Source organism: Xylaria bambusicola (genome assembly GCF_022495145.1).
Source record: "Xylaria bambusicola strain CBS 139988 unplaced genomic scaffold F5B22scaffold_75, whole genome shotgun sequence".
NCBI lineage: Eukaryota > Fungi > Ascomycota > Sordariomycetes > Xylariales > Xylariaceae > Xylaria > Xylaria bambusicola.
Genome location: NW_025953628.1, coordinates 68,897 through 90,502, shown reverse-complemented (window position 1 = coordinate 90,502; position 21,606 = coordinate 68,897). Strand labels below are relative to the sequence as shown.

The window sequence follows — 21,606 nt, the reverse complement described above, 5'->3', positions numbered from 1 at the left end:
ACAGCCAAGAGAATTGAAAACCACTTATAATAAATCTAATTAATGATTGGCTACTTTAACAGCGAAATAGCGTAGAGAAACCTCGGGCTATCTAGGTGGTAGAAGAGTCGTTTTGAAGAGGTACTGTAGAATACAAATTTACGCACATAAAATTTGATTTCGCCTGAAATATATTATGTTGCACTACGTAGCCGAAAGCCTACTAGGCACAGCGTAAACCTGATGTAGGTACACAGCATACACTCAAGGATAGCTACCAACTGAGAAGATGTTACGATAAACAATCCCCAAACAACCATCTAGCAGCCAAGATACCTAGGCATATATAAAACCCATCATCACATGTACTTATTATACCTACGCGATATGCTAACAGAGAGGGGTTAATGCCAGCGTACCTACCTATCTGGTTTCTGATCCCTGGCAAACAGCGTCATTTGACGAACGTCGTCTGACACCTCACGAACCCATAAGCTGCATGAGTGATGATACCTAAGGCCCCTACCTAAGGCCAGCATACCTATTGGAGGCCACCTAGGTTGACCGCCCGTACTACCTATCCATATGTTTTCTAAATATCCCACTGTAGGTATGTATGTATTGATTGTACTCGCAACAATGTGATTATAATTACCCTTCACCTAACTTGTTAGATCTACCTACGTAGTAGGTGAGGCGCCAACTCATCAGGCCACCCAGCCACTAACAGGCTTATCCACCAACACACTGCCACGATACCTATCTGGCCTCGGCTGCGTCTGTAATGCACTCCTTGCGGACAGAAACACCCCCACCAACTGCCGCTGGCCGGTCAACTCATGCATGCTTACGGCCTCCTCATAGGTACGTCAAGTCGCAGCTTCATCAGGCGACGATAAAAAGATGTAAAGATGGGTTAGGGGACTTTGGGTAGCGACCGTTTAAGGGAGTGACCAGAGAGCAGTAACCAACGGCACGCCGACTTGAAATGTTACTTCCATAGCTACCTCATCTGCAGGTCTGTACAAAATAGGAGTAGGCAGGCAAGCGGAGCAGTCCACATAGCCTCCCTCGTTTACAGAGTGCAGGAGATCAATTTCCAACCCTCGAGCCTCATGCAACAATCTAACGTACTATAGGTGGCGAGGCGGTGGTCGTCTTGGCTTCCGAATTAGACATACCTACCTACCTGAGGAGAACACGTGTCTTTTAAACCAAGTTCGTTCTGGAGCTAGTTTCTACTGCATACTACCGGACTGAAAGCGACCATTCCTATCGACATTTTCTCGCACAATAGCATGAGGCTGAGAGGTTATTCTAAGGGGACCGTGTGACCCGCTATGTCTATGTCAGGACAACACTATTTTGGATTCTGGAAGGCCTGGAACAAGTAGACTTGGATCCGAAACGGCAAGAGCCGCACAACATTGATGATCACGGTCGGGAGAGAGAGGAGTTCGATGCTTTATTTGGAACGATTGAAAGACGGTGCAATCGGTCAGACTATGGATTCCTAAGGATTTTTCAAAGCCATCCTGTTGCATATAACAAGATGGTATCTGAAAAGCGATGTCTTTCAGGATTTTTGGGTACAGGCCGTTTGGACGTTACTGTGTATTAGACAGGCCGAGGAAGAAGCTCAGAAGGCAACATTATTATAATTATTATAGGCCCGGTATGTACACCTTCAGCGATGCATATGAAAAATCAAGACGAGACGGAGATAATACCTATTAGTATACTGACAAGAATAAATGAACTTGCTATTTTGAACAAGATTGCGGATAAAACAGCACGGCGACACCTTTGTAAAACTTCTATATCTACACATACCCGGTATACGCTATCTAATCAGTAGGTATATAGGTACCTAGATTACTACTGTACCTCATCCTTATCTTATCACCTATCTAATCAGTAGCCAACCCCCACCTAGAACAACAAGTACCGTAGGTACCTGGGCAACAGCTCCCCGCCCCCACTGACGCGCTGTGATTTCACTTTACGCGTCTCGATGTGGATTTCACCTTAGCTGATTACCTAACTCATATCGTCGCTACAGCATTATCGTCACCGAGGAGCGGACTGTCACATCCTGCGAACACCATTGTGCTTGATATCAACATCTTAAATACCTATCTGTTTGAGCCTAGAACACCTAGTATACGAATTGAAGGCGTGCCGTCCTTCTGCTTGCCTCGACATGTCTGACTACGAGGATGAAATGGACGTGGATGGTGCTCCGTCTAATGACATTGCATTCTCTTCAGATAACACGGCTAAAGGCAAGCGAAGTGCTGCGAACCTGCCCGTTGAGGCCGAAGATTCCCTGCCATGGTAAGATAACATAAAGAAGGGCTGTTGCTTCTCTTCTCCAGACCCACGCCCGTGCTAATCCGTAATTGCAAAGGGTCGAGAAATACCGACCAGTAACGCTTGGCGACGTGTCAGGCCACCAAGACATACTAGCCACCATCAACAAATTCGTCGATTCAAATCGTCTCCCACATCTACTACTCTACGGTCCTCCCGGCACCGGAAAGACGTCGACCATCCTAGCCCTCGCTCGTCGCATATACGGACAGGACAACATGCGACAGATGGTGCTTGAGCTCAATGCCTCCGACGACCGTGGTATCGACGTCGTGCGTGAACAAATCAAGACGTTCGCTTCTACCAAGCAGATATTCACCATGGGCGGTGCATCGCGGGCTGGGGGCGTCGCGGGCTTCAAGCTTATTGTGCTCGATGAAGCCGATGCTATGACCAACACAGCGCAAATGGCCCTGCGACGAATTATGGAAAAGTACACGGCTAACACCCGATTCTGCATCATCGCCAACTATACACATAAGCTCTCTCCCGCGCTGTTATCAAGATGTACGCGGTTCCGCTTTAGTCCCCTAAAAGAAAGAGATATTAGAGTCTTAGTAGACAAGGTCATCATGGAAGAAGGAGTCAAGATCGATGCCGAAGCCACAGATGCCCTTGTCACACTTAGCAAAGGTGACATGCGACGAGCATTGAATGTCCTTCAGGCGTGTCATGCATCTAGTAAGTCCCTTCATGAAATGCAACCTCAAACCATCATGAACACACAGCATACTAAACGCAAACTAGGTACACCCATGCAACCGAAGAATGCTCCCAAGATCGCCGAAAAGGACATCGTTCGCGAGACCATTACGACAGAGACTATCTATAACTGCATAGCAGCGCCGCCACCGGACGCCATCGCCAAAATCGTTAACACATTGCTGACGACGAGTGATGTGACGACATGTCTCTCTACCATCAACACCCTCAAGGTCGCTAATGGACTAGCACTTGCTGATATCATCACGGCTACGTCGGAACAGCTGGTCACCATGGAGGTCAAACCGGAGGTGATGGTTCGCTGGCTTGACGGTCTAGCAGAGATCGAATACAGGATCTCGGGCGGTGCGAATGAGATCATCCAAACAGGTGCTGTCGTTGGAGTTGTAAGAGATGGCTGTGAGCTTATGGGTTAAGCGAAGTCCATATTGGTGGTGAAAATTACAGAAATATCCGATTTTCTTGTCTGTGCCGGAATGGACAGGGATGTAAATGAATGAATGAGCTATGTATTTCCTACACATAATTGAGTGGTGTACTAAAAGGCACAATGGGATCTAGACAGATGGTCGAAGAAAAGGTCTCCATATACTAGTTGGCGGAAGCAACCGATGGAACGTGATCACGGTTGGGAATGGACTGTTCCAGTCAAATGGTGTATATTGCAGATACACTCAGGGTCCAGTGTGGTTACAACGAGAAATTAAGATACATTACCATTCGTGTAACTGCCAAAGATGCCAGGACAATCTCAATTCATGCGCTTTGACCAAAAACAGGTAAGAGAAAACGACACATATCTCGAAACACAGGCTTTTGAACAACTTGACTTGCATTCAGATTGAATATGACCACGTGCAATTACATACAAAAGGAAGGTCTAGAACTTCAGTGAGCTGACTCAACGTCGTACGGAAGATGGACCAGCCGTATTGGGCCGGATCTGGCCTCGGTCTCCGATGAGCACGTCCTGGAATACGAGGCATAAGACTCGGCTCCTCATCTGGTCGGAAATATCGAACCTCATGCTGCTTCCGTTCCCCGCATAAGCAGCATATCTTGATCTACTGGGTCTCGATTGATGTTAGGCCGTGAGATCTATCCTCAACTACCTATTCCAGCAGTCAGCCCAGGCGCGATGCATCTACTTGCCGCTCCACAACATCCGGCTATATTGCCCACATCAGCAGGTTTGGGCGCAACCAATCAACTCAGTGTGTCCGTCTTTTGGACTTTGGTTCTGTATAGGATCTACTGTATAGCACTTTATATGATAACGTTTTGAATATGTTTATGCACGCGTGCGCTTTACCTCAACAATAGCCTGTGTTGTGGGAGTGGCCTTCGCCAGCACGCCATGTGCGGGAAATCAAAGTATTCGGTACGAGGGGGCGCCTCTGATATATCTTCTCCAATGCCTCTTCTCGAGCGCTCGAGAAAATGCTGTAGAGTATCAGGTTTTGAGTGTTTGACAAGGGCGATTGTTGAAAATGAAGATTGCTCAACTCCTCTTCGTGCTAGGCTTGGCAGCATACGAAACAATCGCCAACCCCCTTAACCCGTACCCCGATGCGCTACAGAGAGAAACCTCTCAACTATTGAAGCGCGTCATTCCGCGCACTCATGTCCGGCATGAGAAGAGAACGAGTGCCCAAGGGAGCGCTTGGTCGAAGGTGGAGAGGGCGAAGCGCGAGGCACTGTTGCCCATGCGCATCGGATTCAAACAGTCTAACCTGATGGACGGTCACAATCTGTTGATGGATATGTAAGTCTATACCCCAATTAAAGCTTGCATTTAGTAGCTAATATTGTCCACGAGATCAAACCCAAAATCAAAGAATTATGGCAAGCATCTATCGGCAGAGGAAGTCGTTGATTTCTTTGCTCCGTTGGAGTCGAGTGTTCAGGTGGTGAAGAATTGGCTCATAGAGGCTGGTGTAGAAGAGTATACGATTTCACAATCGGCAAATAAACAGGTAAGTAAGATGAAGGATATGCTATATGAGACGATATTACTCAAGCCTTCAGATTGTACCCCCTTGGCTTGTCAGCACAGCCGCTGGGATTATCGACTAGACCGCTGCATTGCCTTCACGTTTTCATTCACCTATTCTTCCTATGTTATGAAAGTTTTGTCACTAATATCTAGAAACACAGTGGATTCAATTCGACGCACCCGTTAATCAAATAGAAGATCTCCTGATGACCAACTATCATGTGTGGGAGCATAAACTGACTGGGACTAAGGACATCGGCTGTGATGAGTTAGTCGAGAGTTTCTATCTATCAGCCAGCTTACATCGCTGACCCTTTTATAGATACCATATTCCTAAGAACGTTGCATCGCATGTGGACTACATAACTCCCGGTGTTAAGCTCATGGGGAATGGCGGCATACAACATAAACACAACCGTGAACGGTCATCATCAAGCGAGCAATCTGGGTTTCATAAGTTTCAAGGATCACTACCTTTTGTAGAACCTGTTCGACCTCAGGATATCCTCTCGGGTAATCTGACACTAGCACAAGGTTGCGATACCTACGTGACCCCTGACTGCATCAGACGTAAGGCCCTGTTTACCGCTGATTGGAAATGTCAGCCTCCTAACTTCATGGCCAGAGATGTATGGGATACCTAAAGGCAATACCAGTCACGCCAGTAATAAGATGGGCATCTTCCAGAGTCTGAAACAGCATTACACACAACAAGATCTGGATGCCTTCTTCTGGGCGTTCACCGAGTGAGTCGTGCGAGTGAGAAGTCGGTGAGGGCTGGTAGCTAATTGAATATTAAAGCGGCATTCCAAATGGAACGCATCCAGAACTACTCTCGGTCAACGGCGGCGAGGGCGCGACGACGGAGCTGTACGACGCCGGGACAGAGTCGAACCTCGACTTCCAAATGGCATACGGACTGATCTGGCCGCAAGAGCCCGCCCTGTTCCAAGTAGACGACGAATGGTATCAGCAATCCCAGCTTCAAAGCGGCGAATACGCAGGCTTTTTTAATAGTAAGTCGAGTTTAAATGCCCCTTTTCCCTGCGCAAAAGAACGAGCGCTGAATCGAGGCGGGGCGTATTAGACCTCTGGAATGCCATCGATGGTAGTTATTGCACATTCGAAGCATTCGGCGAAAAGGGGAATTGCAAGCGTCCCGAATGCAAGGATCCGGAGTATCCGAACCAGCACGAGGGAGGCTACAAAGGGGAGCTGAACTGCGGGATCTACAAGCCGACGAACGTCATCAGCATCTCCTACAGTGGCGCCGAGTCCGAGCTGCCGGCATCCTACCAGCAGCGGCAATGCGCCGAGATCATGAAGCTCGGCCTCCAGGGGTCCACGATCATGATCGCCTCGGGCGACTCTGGTGTCGCGGGGTTCGCGACGTACGCGAATCCCAGCGGGTGCATGGGGCCGAACCACGACGTGTTCAACCCGCAGTTCCTCGCGACCTGTCCGTATATCCTCTCCGTAGGATCCACGTATCTGCCTACGAATAAAACAGCCGGAAAGGACGGGGAAGTAGCGACCTCGCGGTTCCGCTCCGGCGGCGGATTCTCGAATATCTACGATGCGCCCGAGTGGCAGCGGGACACCGTCGCGCAGTACCTTGTGCGCGCGAACCTCAGCTTCGAGGGATATGAAGGGGGCGGTAAGAATTATAGCAATGCGAAGGATGGCATTGGGCGCTTCAATCGCATTGGACGCGCGTATCCGGATGTCTCTGCTAATGGCGATCGCTTCGTCATTTCGAGTGGTGGCGAGCTACTTCGGATTGGAGGCACATCGGCGTCGTGCCCGCTTTGGGGCTCGATCATCACGTTGATTAATGAGGCGAGGCTCGAAGCTGGGAAGAAGCCTGTCGGATTCATTCACCCGATCCTTTACGCGCAGTGAGTAGTTCCTATATTCTCGTGCTTGTCTTGTGACTTTGCTAGCTTTTACTTGCCTGTGCAAGTCCATGGATCTTGCGTCTGAGTTACCCAGATCCTGGCTTCACACTCTTCCATAGCCGTAAGAGGTAGTACATGGATCAAGATTATTGACTGACTCGAAATTTACTTATAGTCCCGAGGTATTTAACGACATCACAGTAGGCGATAACCGCGGTTGCAGGACTACTGGATTCCCAGCTACGCCAGGTTGGGACCCGGTTACTGGAATGGGGTAAGTTTAGGCGGTTTTCCTTCCCAGATGTGCTTTAAATAAGAGATCGCTTGCTTCAAATGAAAGAAATTGCTAATGCTGTACGACTATGACAGAACGCCGAACTACCCGAAACTGCTGGAGCTGTTCACGAGTCTACCTTAAAAATAGGGGCTAGGTGCTAGGGGTTAGAGTGGCGGCGGTACTGAGACAGATCAAAGTCTATGTATATGCATTTCTAGAATATCATTTTACAGAAATGTTTAAAGCACGGGGAAGTGGAATATCAGCTCACTTAGCTTCATGCGGTATCCATGAGGTTCTCTGAACTTGACCGTACATGGACGTCCGAAGGCTAGGATCACACTCTATCTAGGTAGTCAAGCACTCTGGATATCGTAGAGACCTAACTGCCAGACGGTGTATTTCCTAGGTAGCAATAAGACCAACAGAAGTGTTCCCAATGTGCGAGTCAAGCGAGAAACTATTCCCTGACATTTGAGATAGTATTGGCCGACAGGGTAATTATTAGGCAGGGCGGGAGCCAATCTACGCCGCTTACTTACGTATATATGCGATTACTTAAGCTAACCCTACATGACCTCTGAGAGACCCCGCATAGAAGGATGGGTGGGAGCATGATCTTGCTCTTTCTCCTATCAACCTTCTTGTGCGGCATAATCGGTTCCCTCATTGTTAGAAATATTCCTACCAACCAAGCCCGTAATTAGAAAACCCACCAAGTCTCTCGTGCTCTAACATCAAACAGGTGCTTTTCCTGTCTTATAGGTACTGTCATATGGTTAAGACCGCTAAGTCTGCCAATACCCTTGTAGGCCATCCGCAGCCAATAGCCTCCCAAGGCTACGGACGATTGGATGGGCAAGATCATGAGAACAACGCTGTTATATGCAATTGGAACCAACAGTTAGGGCATTCATGCCCAACAGGGAGGAGGACCCAATATTGTATGAGCATAAATAGCCCAAGGAATTCCCCTCGAAGAGAGAAGGGAAGACCAAGGACCTAGAGACCCCTAGTTGATTATTAGATTGAATATGACTAAGTTCCAAGCCCTCTATAAGAGCCCTTGTCACAGGTACTATTTTATTCCTCTCTTTGTCTAAAGCTAAATGGATCAAGCCATCTTAATTTGAACGACCTAACTACCTTGCAGCCATGGCACATGAAGCCGAGTATCTGCTCCCGGAGCCAGAAAAGGAGATATCACGTCTGACTGAGCAAGACGCCGTTATCACCCACATCATGGAAAACAAGCGTATTCTAGCGCCAATGGATTTTACTCGGCCGGGCCTGACGATCCTAGACTCTGGAACGGCTGATGGTCTGTTCCTGCGCAGTATCCAGCCAAACCTCTTGGAACCCTACACACTTCTAGGCACCGACGTCATGAGAAACTTCTTCCCCTCGATAGTTCCACCGCATACCACCTTTGAGATTCATGATATCGCTGAGCCCTGGCCTGCTAAGTTACACGGCACGTGTGACCTTGTACACCAACGATTCACAATTCCAGGGGGCACCAAGAAAGCCACGGCACGTGATATCGTTGGCTACTTATGTCAGCTAGTTAAGCCGGGCGGCTGGATCCAGCTCGTCGAGATGGACGTGACTGCGACAGTGCACGGCCCAGCCATGCGCGATGCGTGGACTGCCTGCGCGGCCTTTCTGACTGCTGCCGGGGCTGGGACTGATTATGCCAAGAGTATGGCAGGCTGGCGCAAGGAAGAGGGTTTCGAGGACGTTAGGGATGATCGCAGGGACATTGATCTTGGGGCACGATGTAAGGATACCGATTGGGGTGTGCGGGGTGCCAACATGCTTGTGGAATCCTTTATAGCGGTTGTTGGTGCATGCAAGAGTGAGTGAAATGCTCTTTGAATTTACCTCAGCAATCCCTATAGCTCCTACTTCAAAGCTAACACGAAGTCACTTCCATTCACATAGAGATGAGGCTTGATGTGCCGGAATCAGTCTTGCGGGATTTACCTGAACGAGTAAAAACAGAAATGATGGAGCAAGGGGGCACATATCCCCTCGTTTATGCTTATGGGCGGAAGCCGATGATCTGAAGATCATAAATGTGTGATCGAGTATCAAGAAAAACTGAACAGAGAATCGGGGTAATTACAGTAAAGCTAGTCTTCACCGAGTTGTCTCCTATTGCTCCGTAATTCTCTTAGTATAACATAGGTTCTAGTGAATGACAAACCATGTTTTTCAGGATGCTAATCTCTTAGTGCACTGTCCCAAGAAACAGCCGCGAAGTGATCCAAGTAAGGGGCAGACTGCGAGTGGAAATTGCAGGGGAACGAATTGACAACCTAGTAGCTACTTATACTCATTGAATACCACCATCTTATATAAAGTGTAGTTCTGTAGGTTACGGTATTGGGTTCGTACTAATTTAAACTCAATTGTCTTATTTACGAAAAGCAGCCTTCTATCTCAACTGGTATAACAAGGGCAGGAATACTGGGCTTGGAATCTATGCAATTCAGATTATAATGATCAACTAGGGCTGCATTAGCCCTTGACCAACCAACTTCTTCTCAGCTGTTGGTGGCTTGACTTGACTCTATATACAATTGGGCTGCCAGCCCAGACCGCCTAGGTCTCTGGGGTCTGTTGCAAGAAGCGAAGTCTGTATAACCTCACTTTCCAATATTGCCCAATATTGCCTGCATATCTTGAAAGATTATGAACAGCCTGCAAAGGTCCTTCGTACGGCCGAAGTGCAAGGCGAACTGCATATTCAGCTTAGCACAGAGGTTGCACGTGTAGCAACTGGCTCAATTCCAAAATGAAAAAGAAAGAAAACAAACTAGACTCTCCTAGTGATGAGATCATTAATTCAAAATCTTCCTTACGTGTAACATGTTTTGATTTAATTGGCATGTGCTTCTTGTTGTGTTTTCTACGGCCCCTATATACCAGCCTGGATCTGGTATCGGCCCAGACTCACTCACTCGGCAACACGCGATTTCCGTGTAGCGATTTAACTTCTTTGTCTTTGTCGTTGGGGAAGGGTCAATTGACATACGTAGGAGAACTGAATCCAAGCTTCAGTGCCAACTGCAATGTTCTATCGTTGTTACTTTCTAGGGATGACGGCGTTGATTTCATTCCCCAGATCACTAAGATAGTGACGTTCCTGGCAAATAAAGCATTCAATGGAAACATAAAGGACAAATGGGTGAGTCTGGCTCTGTATCGTGTGGAAAGCGCACTGACGATTTCTCGCAGCACTGTCATGAGTTGTATTGGATGATGCTTCTGGCGCGAGCCTTCGAGCTCTTCTACCAGCACGAGGAGATAGTTCAGATTGTGTACAAAAGTGGCCCCAACCTACAGGGGCAAGTGCCTATGATTCTCCTGCAACTTCTTCTGCGCATACTACACACGCAGCAAAGCAATGGGTCCTGGGACGGTATTTGCGAAATTACATCCTCGCCGTTTTGGCCTTGTCGTCAATGGTGAAATTGCCTTTCGTACGGCAACTGGACAAGGGACAGATTATCTCCAAGATGGCCGTGGGGAAGTCGTTTCTATACGCGAACCGAGACAAGTGGGCGAAAGGCGAGCACATATGGATAGAGAAAGTTACATACAGTTCAGACATTCTCAGCGAGGCATGCTGCCTAGCCGCTTCATTAGTGCCTATCCCCTTCATAATCGAGCCGGAACCAGCCGCTGCCATAAGCCCTTCATTAGCAGGAAATGGATTCTTGGTTCCTGAAAAACTATTGATAGGGATGAGGAAAGCTGGAAGCCTGATAGCTCACACCCCTCTATTCCGCACAACGCAGCCGAGCACCTTGAGGATTGCTGAGATGCAAGCATGTTTTGCCATGCAAGATTTACAACAACGGCCATTGTATGTTTTCCCAAGGACGGCTAAGGGCAAGGACAAGTATACTTTCGTCGTGCCACTAGCCCTCACGCCGTGTGCGGAGTCTCAGGGCTGCTCGACGAGTCTCTTCGTTCTCTACGGGATGATGGTCCTATCGATATTACTAAACTTCCGCGCGGACGAATACATGGAGGGGGCGTTCGAAAAGAATTTTACGACAGACCTAGATTCTATTCGCCGCCTTGTTAAACAGCCTTTTACAGACTTCCAGCCCAAAGTACAGAACGTCACCGCTACTAATGGCAACGGAGTATCGACGAAACAACACTATCAGAGTTCTAGCTCGTTCAATAACGATCTTCCTACAGATGTCGATAACGGCGACCAACACAACGGCTTCGAACACGTAATATGAATGGGGGGCGTAAAGGATGTCCTGTCACGCTTCTTGCGACAGATTCTAGAACACCCAGCAGTCCAACTATGTCCCGGTCGGCTCCAAGCACGGCTCGCTTTCGACCTGCAAACGTTCCTCCTATCCCACGTCACACAAGCCGAAGACAACATCCGTCTTCGCGCAGCATCAAGATTAAATGGAAGCTCTACACTTCAAAATAAAAGCGACGCCTGCAACAGACCAGGCCGGTCCTTCTACCGCTGGATCCGGGACGTCTCGGCAGACCACACATCCTGCCCCTATTCCTTCGTGTTCTTGGAATGTCTCGTGCACGCCACGTTATCTAATCCTAGCCCGTATATCTACCAGATGCGTACCAATCCTCATGCTTTAGCCGGTGCGCGCGCCGCTTACCTTGCCGAGGATGCCTGTCGCCATCTCGCGAGTCTTTGCCGAATGTATAACGACTATGGATCCCAGGCGCGCGACGCAGAGGAGCAAACACTAAATTCTCTTGACTTCCCCGAGTTTTCGCGCGGTATCAAGACACCAATACCGGGGCAAGACACAACTATGTCCTTCTCATCCTCCTTATTGTCTGCGCCTGAAAAGGCTAAGGCAGAGCTCTTGTGGATCGCGGAATATGAGCGTCGCGGACTCGAGACTGCGATGAAGCTTCTGGCAGAAGAGTTGGGGCCCGGTGAGCTAATTGATGCGCTGGAGATGCTTGTTGATGTGACGGATTTGTATGGCCAGATTTATGCTGTGAAGGATATTGGGACACGGACGCGGTAGTTTACTGGATGATGATAATGGAAAGAAATGATCCTTATTATCTTGATAATGAACTTGAAAAGTTATACAAGTTTCTTTTATCTGAATGCGCATAAGAAAGGCGGCAGTTTCGAGATGTATAAGTCGAAGCGGCATCGTTCGAGTAAGGAGGAGCAACCCGATCCCAGCGACTCGACGCTGTTGACTTACTATCTTTCTTGTTCCTGAATTTCTTACATTCCGATTATGAACCTGTTAGCAATACTAGAGTACCTACCTAGGTATATCAAGATGCTTGAAGTTAGTGAGAGTTATGTAAGCAACAATACTTATCATTATCAAAGAGGTGCCGTACGGGAATCGAATATTCGTAGTCGCATAAGGTTTTCTTCAGGGCTATCCTCACTATTTAAGGCAATACATAGACTGTCTTTGTCATAATGCTTGATTCCTTTACGATACCTTCGAGACCCCGTTCCGAAGATCCGACTTTATGGGCTCGTAACGTTTCTATTAGTAGCAATCAACAACTATGACAACAAAATGGATTATACGAGTGCAGGTGCATATAACCTAAGCCCAAGTGGGATGTTTACGGCATAAATCAGAATTACTCCATTTTTGGCCCCCCTTGGAACTAAACCTCGCTCACAACAAGAGCATTCATGCAAAACTACTCTAAATAATATCAGCTGTCTCTAGGTCTAGAGTGATAAGAACGCAGTTTCTGCGGTTCTGAGATTCAATCATGATAAGCGCCTATAATTGCTAATCGTGGCAACTAACGTCGGCCACCTACTACAGGCTCACCTCACATCTGGCCCACCCTTCAACATCACCCTGCACCATCTTTCAACTTCCAATTATTCCACCAATTCATTAGCAACGGCAATGCAGCTAAGTTCTACCGACTGTTCTGAATCACTACTATCTTCTGATACATAACCAGCTTCAATTTGCTCTTGGTAATACCCTCCTTCTTTTTCTGCCTTGTATATTGTCTAGTCGAGCCTGAAGCACTTCCTTTTCTCTTTGCTCAGTAGATAACTAGATTTTCTTTTTGTCGAATGCCTTATTGATTTTTCGGATCAATAGCCGTTTGGTATGAGGTTCCTGGTCCAGCTGGTCAAATAAGTGTAATTCATCCCGAAGCTCTTGGGTTGTATGTAGTGTACGCCAAATCACCTGGGACCCTTCATCGCTAACCTGGATGATTCTGTCAGGTGGTACGGTGCATGCCATTGCCCTATTCTCGTCAGTATTCACGATTAGGGAGTTGAGAAGTGGTTGGTCAAGGATTCATACAACCATAGTTGATCATTATATTGTGATTAGCCTCAAGTTCCAAGCCCAGATCTGTGCCCTCGTGATAAAATCAGGAGAGCAGGTGGTGGGAAGCAAAGAATAATAATACACGACATAGGTATTGAGTCAAGCACTACATAGCTTGTGCCTTGCAGAATTGACCTTGTCTTGTACTATGTTCTGCGGTTCGTCCCTTAACATTCGAGTAGGCACTGGTCTGGATGCGAGAGAGTAGTTCACCTAGCTGTCTAGGTGATAGTTATGTATGGACTTAGTATATGGCATATTCTACCTGATTGTATCATCTATTTTCCCATTCGCTATATTTTACTCTGTGGTGTTGGCAATTATTCTGCCTGACCTAAGCGTCGACTATATAGGTTCCTGAAACACACTTCACAAAGTCCTTGCCAAACACGGCAGCTGGCGTTTGGAACCCTTCCATCGCCTCTCCGGCTAAAACTCTCCTTGCACACTCTACCGAAGCAATTCCAGTGAAAGTGTATCCGTTTACAGTGTGAAGCACAGAGCGCTTCGTATTTCCATCGCGTGTTGTTGCTATGACGGCGGCATGATACGGACTGGCTTCCCTTTGCTCAGTCGTCGGACCTTCCGGTGACGTAGCAATATCGGTAGTAGAAGGCTCCGATCCATGCACAAATGTCCTGATGTTGGGTACTCCTGTGGACTTCCAAACAGTGATAAGATCCGGGAGCGTTACAGGAGTGCAAGCAACGGGACCTTTCCCATCATCGAAATCAAACTGCTGAGTATTGCTGACATCTTGCAATGTTAGAGCGTTTTGACACCGTTGAAGGCACTCCGGAGACAGCCTATCTCTAGCGGTTATAGCTGTACCTCGTGATATGGGCCCGGCAATGCGCAGGGCGACGTCAATGCTAGCGACATGTTGCTCCACGTTCTGAAGCACATGAAGTACCAGGCATCCGAGCATTGCCACACTACCACCACACCCAGGCATCAGCATGGTGCCCCTTCTTTCTGCCTTTTCGCCCAGTCGGTCCGCCAGCTGGTAGGTTGACAGCTCAGCTGAGAAGTCCAAGTAATGTACACCCATCCCAATGCATGCTTCCATCAAAGGCTCGGCTGTTTCCCCGAAGGGACCAGCGCAGTTAAGGAGTACATTCACACCTTTCAAAGCTGAAGCAATGGAACTGGCATCTTTCACGCCGAAGGCTTTGTACGGAGCGGCGAGTTTTGCGGAGAGTAAAGCAAGTTTGTCAAGGGACCGTCCTCCAAGCACAAAACTGAGACCGAGGCTGTTGGCATGGTTACATGCAATGCCCCCGGTATATCCAGTTGCTCCGTAGATCATTAATATCTCCATTTTATTTTTCGTAATTCATGGCCGAAGATCTCAAAAGATACAGTTGCATGAGCTATGCAATCAACCTAACGTGAAGTATTGGAAAGAAAAGCTCCTCAGAGAACTGTGGCGCGTAGTAACTTCTTGAATCGCTACCTTTCGTATAAGTAGGTAATCTCTAAAGTTGAAAGAGATATGTAAATATATGCTTTTCAGCAGTGTCATCAGTCAAGGGTCAGAGTAGAGTGAATCGTCCAGGCTCCCCTGCACTCGGAGTTCCAGGTTGTATGATAACGTAACATAAAATCTGCTACATGAGTGGAGCTTGAACAGATACTTGTGACCCGTCCTTGAGCGTAGCGAATAAGAAACCGACGGGGACTTACCGGAATCAATCTATCGAGGCAGTCACAGGTATACTGCGCGCAACCATTCGAAAGTCATTAGGACAACAGGGTGGGGGCGGTAGATTGACGTTGCCTCCTTGCGATGACTGGTTAGCTTGCCTATAGCCCCTAGTAGACTTTGGGAACGTAAATGAACCACCACAATCGGCTTCTTTAAGTTAGGCGTGAGAAACTGTTGACTCCTCAAAGGACTCGTTGTATAGTCTATCTACCTTGAGACTAAGTACAACTAGCATCCCAATCTACCTTGCAGAATTATACCACGTCATCCCCCCCTTCTAATCAGAAACAGTCAAATGGAAGAAGGGATAAGGATAAACAAAACTTATACCCTTCATAGTAGCTTAGCAGGCCCTTTGCCATCCCTAATGGATCACTTGAAAGATGTAGATGTGAGAAGGGACAGGAACTCCGATTGGGTAGGTGCATGCTGCACAAGGGACCTATATCAAGACAGTTTCGTTTTCGCATTTAATATAATTTTTAGGGTATCTCTGTGTGACCTGCCAAGATGGCGTTTGACGCTGTCATCATCTTAGTACTTCTATCCAAACGTGAGTTTGCCGGTATCACTGCAAAGCGCCACTTTATTGCTACATAGTAGAAATTTGTGGCGAACTCGAGGACTAAGCAAGTACCACCGGTAGTAGGGGTAGTATGGCGATTTAAAACCGGGCTGGATAGGTCACGGAGTTATACTGAGCGTTCAAGGGATAGGTATAAATATTTATTATCCGCGCGCTTTGAACAGAGAAAAGAAATCAAAGGTGAATGGTATCACGGTCTTTATGCTAGATTTGGGGGATAGATCCCTTTACGATGTAATTCCTAGCTTCCTAGCCTCCTAGGTCTGTATGCTCTTCGATCAGCCCATGGCCGTCTGATTCCTAGAGGTGAAAACCAACACACACACGAAGATCAATCTCATGCGTTATAGTAACTTGGTTTTTGCAAGGTACCTTGGGGCGTGAACTTCGATGCAAGACTACACGTAGTAGGAGCTGCGAGTTCGATGATACCTCAAAGGGTTATATAAAGGCTTTGCGACACCTCTCCCAGGGGCTCAGACTTTGCAGAACTAACTGAGATCATTTGGCCCCCTACATGCATTTAATGCCTGTTTAGGTGGTGGACTACGAGATGGCCCGATTTAGTGTTTTGGATGTTACCCACGACGAGACACGAGCAAATAAACCCATGACGTGCTTTGTACAATCTCCTGTAATTTTATCGCTTTCTTGGGATGGTGGCATTGGCATGCAATACCACAATCTGCATTTTCGACCCCTGAACATACCTGTGTATGCGCACCTTACGGATTTTCCTCTTATACCTCAGAAGGCTTTCATAGCCTCAAGGCGAAGTATTCAAAGAGCTTTGTCTTATACGCTATCATCATCATATCATAGTGTATACCTGCGATCATGGACACTGGACAAGATGCTTCAGGTTCGCAAGGTAGCCACTATCCCATCTATGTTGGAATATGGACCAATTGGTCTCGAGGTCAAGTTATGGGGTCGACTCTAACTATAAGTCGTCGAGATGCTAATTTACTTATTGCATTCACGGCATTCTTTGTTGCTTTTGTTACAACCCGCGTCTGGAGGATTATCTGTTTTATGTTCCACCGATTCCACTCGACAGCCGATCCACAGGACGCAGTTCATCACCAACATCAGACAATCTTGCGAAATTCTTCATCGCCTGAGAGCGGAATTCAGATGCTGCTCTGCCTATTATGGGCAAATCGTAGCTCTGAACGATGGCTCCGCCCGCTCCCACCAACCATCGTAGCAATCGTCTGTCTCAGTATGTTTACCATTGCAGGTGGATTTTCTTCTCAAATATCGACAGCGGTTGGCAATGAAGTATTAATCAAAAGCTCTAACTGCGGGTTTACATCTGTACCCGTGTCAGGCGATGACGTCTCGTATGTACCTGAAGAATCCAACATAGCTACTGCCATTGATAATGCAGCCAACTATGCGCAACAATGTTATTCGAACGAAAATACCGGGTTGCTTGATTGTAATAGGTTCCCTACACAGGAAGTGCCAAAAGTTATAGATACACAAGCCAGTTGCCCCTTTAAACCCCATCTATGCCGAACTGACTCCACGAACTTACGCCTCGATTCTGGGTACCTGGACAGTCATAAAATCTTTGGCTTGAATGCTCCACCTCATAACAGAATCTCGTTCAGAAATGTACTCCACTGCGCACCGTTAACGACGACTGGATTTGGGGATGCGAGGAATTCATCGATTGGACCGTACACCTTCTACCGATACGGAACGAATGCTAATTCCGACTTCGACTACGTGCACGCAGCTCCATCCCTTGAATCACAATACGCGAGAGTGGCGTCCAAAGATATAATACTTGGATACACCAACCAGGCCCTAAGGTGAGTTTAGATATTGCTCTAGTATTTCCCCCAGCCATGATCTCCCGCTGATCTATTGACCGTAGTGTATATTCCTCAATCGTCAAAAATGAAACAACTTATGCGGCTGCTTCAGATTTTCGGCCGATAGATGACATATTTAGGAAGGATGGGGACATATACCTTGCTTTTTTATCTGGAAACGGTGTCATATTTACGGAACCGTCGGATGACCTATGGTATCATCTAACCATTGCCCCTGATTCTATCAACATAGACGATGTGAACTCAGGCACTTCTCTATTCTATATCCCGGGAGAGCCCGCGTCACCCCTTGGCTGTACTGATCAATATCAGTTTTGTAGTAATGCATTTGAAGGCACAAGTGGATGTGGTCCATTAGCAAGCTTACGAGATGCGATTCAAGGAGCTGCTCCTTTTTTTAATATGACTTATGTCGATTTTGCGACTAACTCTTTTAAGAATGAAATGGGGGCTCGTTTTCTATATTTCATGAATTCTTTTTTTGCAAGTTCTACTGCAAACATATACTACGTTCTACAACAGCTTGGGGCAGCAGGCCTAACCTCTCAGAAAACTTTACTTGCGGGGTTTCAAGGGCCAATAGCACCTAACCAGTGGCAGCGTGATGTTACTCATTGGTGGGACATATCGATGGCTACTATGCAGTCCGAATTTTTCGAAATGGCCTATCTCCCCGATGATTCGGACTTACACGAAGCGCGTTTTAACTACACGGCTTCTGCTTTCCAAAAGTCATGTACCAATCAGGTAAGCCCTAGATGCCTCCTGTCTCACATGGGAGTATGACCTAATAAAACAACAGAAGATACGGACATCAGCATATGCCTCGTTCAGCTTATTCGGCCTCTTTTTTACACTAACTGTTGGGCTACTCCTAGCCTTAGTGTCTTACCTCTTGGAGCCCATATCTGGATGGCTTCGCAGAAGAAATGGCTACAATCAATACCCTCATCTAGAGTGGACAACAACCTCTACACTACAGCTGCAGCGTCTATTACACGAGGAGGTAGGATTTGGCACCTGGTCTGCAGGAACTGAGACCATTCCGGTTACTAAACCAGGTGAGGTGCTTGGTTCTTTAGATATCACAAATCCGAAGCATCCGGTCCTACGTCGGCCCACGGATACCGCTGGCGCACCATCTTCCACTCGGGAATCTGCAGAGACCGAACACAGCATAACCAGCAACGAATCAGAGCATACATATGTCTCTCTAACACTATCTAATTATCATATCGATGCTCAAGAAATAGTTAATGCGAATTCCCAGAATGAGTCAGGACGCGATGAAACGCAAGCCCAAGAGCAAGAACCGAACACGAATCCAAGCACAGCACCGCCAGGCGACAGCACGCCATTGGAACAAATTGTTCAGTCAGTAGATTCTAGAAATACGACAATCCCCTAGAATACCACAGGGGGCTCAATTGCTGTGTCTGTGAGCGTCCCAAGGCAGACTTAGGTACACTCATATGCAGCAGAAGTACATGTTATGATGATCCTAGGCTTGAAGTTCACATTGGTTGAAAAGGGGGAGAGGACGCAGTACATGTTCTGCAGGATCTTTTTTCTTCCCTTTGCTTTGTCCTCGCCTCATGCTTTGGTAAATAAATATGTATTCATAGTTATATCATCCTCTCTTCCAATATCATAGCCAGCCGTATTGCATCGAGTGTAAAAGATTGAGCACAGGCATCTGGAACCTAAATTGACTAGAATGAATCAAAATTTATGCAAGAGATTGACCCAGTTTGCAGTCCTTAACAACCAAGATTTAGATTCTAGAGACAAGGCTAATTCTATATTCGAGTTTTGACAGACTGTTTCAAATGGTTCCGTATAATACATATTGCTGGCCGAGTCAACAGCATTCAGCTACAGTGGCCGATTAGGGGGAGGTTTCAGGCTGCTCAACCTATCACTTGTTATCTCAGGGGCCGGGCGCGATTCATGAGACTCGGTCTAATTCGTTCAGAAAACGCCTAGCGAAAACAAGTTGCTACGTTGTGCTGATACCTCTCTGCGTGGCATAGCTTGACTTCTTATGAGCTCAGTACTTTCTCGCAGCCTGCTTCTGGTGGCATGGAAAGGGAGGTCTGGCTCATTCCTCAATGGTTAAGCACCATCACAAACTGCAACGAACGCACGCGGGTTCAACCAATCACCCCCAAATGGCTCCGAACACGGGGGGCAGGATAGCGTAACGGTGGGGGCTGATTATCATCCTGGGGGCCGGCAACAGCTACCAGTGGCCTCGAAACACTTGAACCATTTCACTGAGCCGTGAGAATGAGGCCAGCAGATATCACACGAAAATGGAGCGTTATGTTGGACGCAGGTATGTACCGGTAGCGGCAGGAGGTCAAAAACATCTGCATTTCGTATTACCGAGAAGCTCATTATCCTCCGAACATGTCAAGGCCTAGACCAAACTAGGGGGAATCATTCAAGATGTTTCAAATGAGAATTGGCATCTTAATGCAAGGCTCTAGTCTCGGCACACGACCTCGGGGTTTCATGGAGGCTTTGCTGAGTTATCGATGACACGAACCCTTCGTGGTCTAATTAGAATTACGTTGTGGGCTATTCTACCCTCCCCGTCTCTGGCTTTTTGCTTTCTCTCTAATTATTGGTCCATGGACGCCTCTGTCGTATAGGCCAGCAGAGGGCTTCCCGATCCGCCTCCGAAGTGAGCAGATGGCATTTTCCAGATGGAACTGAATAGCCCGGCAAACATGGCCAAGGGGGATCATACTTGGGTGTCAGGGTGTGTCAACATCATGGATAAGTCCGCCTTTCCAACAACGCCCATTACCACGGGACGCGCAAGCACTTTGAAAATAGAGTATCCACAGTGGCCATAATAGCCACATATACGAGAAATTTGACACTGGCAGCACATCATGCTATTACATTTTCAGCAGTTTTTGCAAGATGGTGTGCGATAGAGTCGAATTTCACATCCAACAGCTCGACCGTCACTTATTCAGCGAAGCTGGTTTGCTGACAGATGAAACGAAGAAGTATAGATGGCTGGGTTGGGTTGCTAAACCCTTATCTATGGCTTAATCACTGTCTAGCTAAGGCGCAATTTTATTATATGGTCGGTGCATCTAGACCCCAGTAGCTTTTACTCTGAATAACACAACATAACATATAGTACCCCCGCGACTGTAGCCCTCATAGTATGTGACGGCAAACTATCGATCCTCCGGTGACTAACTGGGGAACTGTTGCATTCTACCCTCGCATGAAACAGATAGCTAGCCCCCAACGGTGAATAACAATATGCCTTTCCAGCAGCGTGCAACCACACATGTTGTAGATCAGTCTTCTACTTTATCGCACAATGACGCCACTGGTTTTATATTTTGATCAGCACGCAATACAACATAGGTCGGGCTCGATACATGCTTCCTATTACGGCTCAATCCCTCGGCAAAAGGTAACAACATTAAGTATGTTCATCTTGGGCTACACTCCCTCTTAAGATATCGAAGCTAACAGCAATAAAAAAGAGCCGGTGTGGATACATTAGCATTACTCCCAGCTGACTCGTTGCCAGCTCTGACGTCATTTACTTCATATTACAACTCCATCCCTTCTAATCTAATTTGAATACCTAGACTCACTCATTGAGCGTCATCTGCGTAGTACTCACTTTTTAACATATATACACAGATAGACGTATAGCTGATTTAGTTCAAGTCGTTTTTAAAAGGAGACAGGCCCTCTTCATTCCATACATAAGCTATAGGGGGGGGGGGGGGGGGGGGGGGGGGGGGGGGGGCCCGGGGGGGGGGGGGGGGGGGGGCGGGGGGGGCCGGGGGGGCTGAGAGGGGGTGCGGGCAGAGCTGCTGATGATT

At 47.4% G+C, this 21,606-nt stretch overlaps 6 protein-coding genes across 6 annotated transcripts; 5 read left to right on the top strand and 1 right to left on the bottom strand.

The window, feature by feature from the left end:
- Positions 1-1,921: 1,921 nt before the first annotated feature.
- Positions 1,922-3,906, top strand: F5B22DRAFT_628175 (P-loop containing nucleoside triphosphate hydrolase protein). Its single transcript, XM_047976400.1, has 3 exons — positions 1,922-2,316; positions 2,390-3,033; positions 3,100-3,906. The coding sequence occupies exons 1-3, from the start codon at positions 2,183-2,185 to the stop codon at positions 3,489-3,491; spliced, it is 1,170 nt and encodes a 389-aa protein (XP_047825557.1). The 5' UTR covers positions 1,922-2,182; the 3' UTR covers positions 3,492-3,906.
- Positions 3,907-3,910: 4 nt separating this feature from the next.
- F5B22DRAFT_628170 (peptidase S8/S53 domain-containing protein) lies at positions 3,911-7,719 on the top strand. The gene is made up of 9 exons (XM_047976399.1): positions 3,911-4,840; positions 4,895-5,051; positions 5,233-5,339; positions 5,394-5,641; positions 5,697-5,817; positions 5,873-6,087; positions 6,159-6,969; positions 7,145-7,243; positions 7,339-7,719. Exons 1-9 carry the CDS (start codon positions 4,566-4,568, stop codon positions 7,385-7,387), a joined length of 2,082 nt encoding a protein of 693 aa, XP_047825556.1. The 5' UTR covers positions 3,911-4,565; the 3' UTR covers positions 7,388-7,719.
- Positions 7,720-8,401: 682 nt separating this feature from the next.
- Positions 8,402-9,315, top strand: F5B22DRAFT_651823 (methyltransferase SirN-like protein; the record flags this gene model as incomplete). Its single annotated transcript, XM_047979523.1, has 2 exons — positions 8,402-9,104; positions 9,191-9,315. The coding sequence occupies 2 exons, from the start codon at positions 8,402-8,404 to the stop codon at positions 9,313-9,315; spliced, it is 828 nt and encodes a 275-aa protein (XP_047825555.1).
- Positions 9,316-10,046: 731 nt separating this feature from the next.
- Positions 10,047-12,288, top strand: F5B22DRAFT_639984 (uncharacterized protein; the record flags this gene model as incomplete). The annotated part of the gene is made up of 4 exons (XM_047977793.1): positions 10,047-10,115; positions 10,272-10,439; positions 10,657-11,466; positions 11,527-12,288. The coding sequence occupies 4 exons, from the start codon at positions 10,047-10,049 to the stop codon at positions 12,286-12,288; spliced, it is 1,809 nt and encodes a 602-aa protein (XP_047825554.1).
- A 1,575-nt stretch (positions 12,289-13,863) lies between these two features.
- Positions 13,864-15,169, bottom strand: F5B22DRAFT_628166 (uncharacterized protein). The gene has a single exon (XM_047976398.1). It carries the CDS (start codon positions 14,918-14,920, stop codon positions 13,934-13,936), a length of 987 nt encoding a protein of 328 aa, XP_047825553.1. The 5' UTR covers positions 14,921-15,169; the 3' UTR covers positions 13,864-13,933.
- A 1,530-nt stretch (positions 15,170-16,699) lies between these two features.
- F5B22DRAFT_528214 (uncharacterized protein) lies at positions 16,700-19,454 on the top strand. The gene is made up of 3 exons (XM_047972706.1): positions 16,700-17,716; positions 17,782-18,487; positions 18,543-19,454. The coding sequence occupies exons 1-3, from the start codon at positions 16,731-16,733 to the stop codon at positions 19,146-19,148; spliced, it is 2,298 nt and encodes a 765-aa protein (XP_047825552.1). The 5' UTR covers positions 16,700-16,730; the 3' UTR covers positions 19,149-19,454.
- Positions 19,455-21,606: the final 2,152 nt, after the last annotated feature.